Raw genomic sequence first — 5000 nt, 5'->3', positions numbered from 1 at the left:
ATAATGCTTTAATAAAACTCACATTTGAAAAAAGTATTAGGGTACTATAACGATACGGTTCTCTCACTTTCTCCTGTTATAACCCTTGGGACAAGTTCAAGACGGAAATTCCTACAGTGATGACCTGGGACAGGTTCTAGACGGAAATTCCTACAGTGATGACCTGGGACAGGTTCTAGACGGAAATTCCTACAGTGATGACCTGGGACAGGTTCAAGACGGAAATTCCTACAGTGATGACCGGGGACAGGTTCTAGACGGAAATTCCTACAGTGATGACCTGGGACAGGTTCAAAGACGGAAATTCCTACAGTGATGACCGGGGACAGGTTCTAGACGGAAATTCCTACAGTGATGACCTGGACAGGTTCAAGACGGAAATTCCTACAGTGATGACCTGGGACAGGTTCTAGACGGAAATTCCTACAGTGATGACCGGGGACAGGTTCAAGACGGAAATTCCTACAGTGATGACCTGGGACAGGTTCAAGACGGAAATTCCTACAGTGATGACCGGGGACAGGTTCTAGACGGAAATTCCTGCAGTGATGACCTGGGGACAGGTTCTAGACGGAAATTCCTACAGTGATGACCTGGGACAGGTTCTAGACGGAAATTCCTGCAGTGATGACCTGGGACAGGTTCTAGACGGAAATTCCTACAGTGATGACCTGGGACAGGTTCAAGACGGAAATTCCTACAGTGATGACCTGGGACAGGTTCAAGACGGAAATTCCTACAGTGATGACCTGGGACAGGTTCAAGACGGAAATTCCTACAGTGATGACCTGGGACAGGTTCAAGACGGAAATTCCTACAGTGATGACCTGGGACAGGTTCAAGACGGAAATTCCTACAGTGATGACCTGGGACAGGTTCAAGACGGAAATTCCTACAGTGATGACCTGGGACAGGTTCAAGACGGAAATTCCTACAGTGATGACCTGGGACAGGTTCAAGACGGAAATTCCTACAGTGATGACCTGGGACAGGTTCAAGACGGAAATTCCTACAGTGATGACCTGGGACAGGTTCAAGACGGAAATTCCTACAGTGATGACCTGGGACAGGTTCTAGACGGAAATTCCTACAGTGATGACCTGGGACAGGTTCAAGACGGAAATTCCTACAGTGATGACCTGGGACAGGTTCAAGACGGAAATTCCTACAGTGATGACCTGGGACAGGTTCAAGACGGAAATTCCTACAGTGATGACCTGGGACAGGTTCTAGACGGAAATTCCTACAGTGATGACCTGGGACAGGTTCTAGACGGAAATTCCTACAGTGATGACCTGGGACAGGTTCTAGACGGAAATTCCTACAGTGATGACCTGGGACAGGTTCTAGACGGAAATTCCTACAGTGATGACCTGGGACAGGTTCTAGACGGAAATTCCTACAGTGATGACCTGGGACAGGTTCTAGACGGAAATTCCTACAGTGATGACCTGGGACAGGTTCAAGACGGAAATTCCTACAGCGATGACCTGGGACGTAACAAAGGCAGTAGGACAGGCTTGCAAAATGCTGAAAAGAAGATTTTCTTTCAACAAAGACCATATTGCAGAATATAAAGTGAGTTTGTTCGTTTTTATTATTACAACTACAATAAAATTAGCAGCCGTCCATACCTATATAACTAACTTGAAAGTCCTCTAACAACAATTTTCAAATAATACAATGCCTATAGGTGACAAAATAAACAAAGGGAAAATAAAAGTAATCAACAGATATGAAGCAAAAAGAAGATAGATATGTCGTAAGACATACATGGAAAGATAATGGATGTTAGAAAAGCAAGAAAATAGTTGAAATAATTTACCTACGAAAACCATTCGACGGTAAAACTGATGAAAAATACATTTTTTAACTAGGATTTGTAATGGGATGACACTACAGTAAAACGTGAATTATCATAATTACTAGTTAAGCTACAACCCTAGTTGCAAAAGCAGGATGTTTTAAGCCCATAGGCTGAAAAAAAAGAGAAAAAAGGGAGGAAAAGAAATAAGGAAATAAACAGACTACAAGACAAGTAATGTACAATTATAATAAATTATTCTAAGAACAGTAACAATATTAAAACAAATCTTTCATATACGAACTATAAAAACTTCAAAAAATAAGAGGAAGAAAAATAAGATAGAATAGTGTGCCCGAGTGTACCCTCAAGCAAGGAAAAAGCAGGATGCTACAAACCAAAGGGCTCTGACAGGAAAAAATTGCCTATTGAGGAAAAGAAATAAGGAAATAAATAAACTATATGATAAGTAATGAAAACGAATATGAAATATCTGAAGATCAGTAACAACGTTAAAATAGATCTGGCATATATAATCTACGAAGAGAGAAATATGCCATTTGAGTTTACATTATCTCGCCATTATCTCAGGAAGTAGTAACAACGTACATTTACGACTGCCTGATTTTATTTATTTATTTATTTACTTATTTATTTTTTTTTTTTTTTGGATTTTAGGATTTGCATCATGGCTAAACATTGCTTGAAGTAATTCTATAAAAAAATGGTTCTAAGAAATATGGATATAGTTTAGATATTAGTGCTATTACTAGAGTTATAATATTTTGAAGTCTCTCTCTCTCTCTCTCTCTCTCTCTCTCTCTCTCTCTCTCTCAGAGCTATGCTATTTTGGTAAAATGGAGAGTATCATATTACTGGATAGTTTTATCAACACTTCAGTTTTGTATATTCAGTGGTTTTGAATATTTTTGAGTTTTCATGTGACTTATTTTAATTCGCCTGGCATTCATGAATATGGACTAATGTCCCTAATGTACTCAGGCGTGGGCAATGTAATGTTGTGCAGTCTCCTATTTTTTTCCCAAAGTTATCCCGGAAAGATAAGTTAAAACAAAAATCCCGGAAGCGTTTGTATGGGAACTTGTTTTTGGCTATGACCTAATGTATTATGAAATGCAATCTTGGATAAACTGTCCATAAAATGGCGTTATGAAAGTAATCATTCGAAAAATAATTATTGTAATAGAAAATGTGCAAATGCATTCTATCAAATATTTCATTTGTATATTTGACAGCTGTAGAAATTTTCTTCTGTCACATTTCAATCCATTGTAACTACACTTCCTTTTGGATGCTTGGTGATTTTTCACACACACACAAATTTACCACCCAGTTCCGGAAAAAGGGACCCCCTTTGAGGCTTGTAGAATCCTGCTTGTAATTCCTGCCTTATTTTGAATATCCTCTGAGCTTTTTTTTTTTCATCTAAGCAGTTGCAAAGTGGTCTCGCGTTGTTATTTTCTTTTTGATATATTGAACGACTTGAATATGTTGATACGTTTTAGATTTTGATGGAAACTATGATTCATGAAGAATAAAATACCTGAACATTATTTGAAATGCTTTTAAAGGAAGAGGCCGAGTGGGTCTCCACTGAACATTATTTGAAATGCTTTTAAAGGAAGAGGCCGAGTGGTTCTCCACTGAACATTATTTGAAATGCTTTTAAAGGAAGAGGCCGAGTGGTTCTCCATTGAACATTATTTGAAATGCGTAAGGTTAGTCTATAGGAAGTGCATTTTACATCTCTATCTTCCTCTCTGTTTCAATAGAGTTGATTAGAGAGTTTTCTTCTGTGTTACCCAAAGGCCAACCAAGATATGGTTTCGGAAACGGCAAGAAAGTTTTATTATCTTCCTTTTCTAGCCGCAAACCAAAGGAAGAAACTCCTTTTCCGAAGTTTTCTCAGGCCTTTCGAGGGATGACTCCCAGCAGGGTAGCTCCAGACCCGAGGACAGGGCGAAGCCGAATCTGAATGCTTTCGCCTTCAGGCAGTAGAGCCAGACTACACAACTGTATATTTTTGCGTGATTATATGACCCGTTGATGCTGACTATTTCTTCCCTGTGGGTGGTTGTTCTCAACATTACAGGAATTATAATACTGGAACTGTAATCTGATGTATTATGGTTTTGGAGTTAATGCGTTTTTTATATGAAGCGTAAGTTGTAATTTCTTGAAGAGATGGTTTATTTTATCAATTAACATAAAAGAAAAAAATATCTGTTTTAATTTAACACACTCACGCACCACTATGAAATATCGTGTTTATAGAATTGCGAATAATACATATGTAACATAAAAGTGAAACAAATTTTTAAAACATTAAAGTTGTTAACTTTAGTTTTGTTGTAAAGTGGCCTATGGTTGAAGTAAATATCCCGAACTGAACAAAAACCAGTAAGAAAATCTCTAAGTTCATGGGGTTGAAAGAAAAAAACTAAGCTCGTTTAAAGAGCTTTCATGAAACCTTTTATTTAGGATGCCTGTCCTTGCCCTTAGATCTGTAGATTTTAGTTTCTGAATAGAATTTAGTAAACGTAATTTTTGAATGTGGTTTTTGTTGTTTCGTGCATTTGTTTTCTAACTTAACCTAAATCTCCTTCTGCTGCTTCTATTAATTAATGCACGCTAATATAGATTTCGCTACTGGTATGTATTTCAAGTTTTGATTTTATGTGTTTTCAATATCTGAATATTTCATTTTCATATATTGTTTTATGCTTGTTTTTAAAACAGTTTTTTCCGACCTGGTTGAATACTGTACCTTTAGGTTTTTTTTTTTTTTTTTTTTTTTTTTAAGTTCGTTGTTATTTATCTTGGGTTGGTTAAGTTGACGAGGTATGAAAGAACCATATTTTTCGAGATAATTTGTTTACAATTATTGGATATGCTGATGACTAACATGTCTGCTGCCTTCTGGGATAACCCATCCAGGAGTGCTGGTGTTCCCTTTCCTAAATATGTTTATGAAGATTTAGACCACTACCAGAATATATTCTTTTGGGCTTCTTCCATAAGCTCTATTTCCGAAGAAATCGAGTTCAGCTGCTGACTCATCATAATTTGTTGGACAAAAATTTGATATCATATTCCTTATGTGGATATTAATCTCTTGTCGCCGTCGTTCAGTTAGTTCTTCATTCATGTTGTATAAGATTTTTCATAATTCTGA

At 37.4% G+C, this 5000-nt stretch overlaps 1 protein-coding gene across 1 annotated transcript; it reads left to right on the top strand.

Annotated features, from left to right (window-relative positions):
* Window positions 1–548: 548 nt before the first annotated feature.
* Window positions 549–1577, top strand: LOC137626765 (buccalin-like). The gene has a single exon (XM_068357766.1). The coding sequence runs from the start codon at window positions 549–551 to the stop codon at window positions 1575–1577; it is 1029 nt and encodes a 342-aa protein (XP_068213867.1).
* The last annotated feature ends 3423 nt before the right edge of the window (window positions 1578–5000 follow it).

The sequence above is a fragment of the Palaemon carinicauda genome, chromosome 34 (assembly GCF_036898095.1).
Source record: "Palaemon carinicauda isolate YSFRI2023 chromosome 34, ASM3689809v2, whole genome shotgun sequence".
Classification (NCBI taxonomy): domain Eukaryota; kingdom Metazoa; phylum Arthropoda; class Malacostraca; order Decapoda; family Palaemonidae; genus Palaemon; species Palaemon carinicauda.
Note: the sequence above shows the minus strand (reverse complement) of the source record. Positions and strands in the feature narration are given on the sequence as shown.

Coding starts and splice junctions, on each gene's coding strand:
- LOC137626765 (XM_068357766.1), top strand. CDS start 549: ATGACCTGGGGACAGGTTCTAGACGGAAATTCCTACAGTGATGACCTG.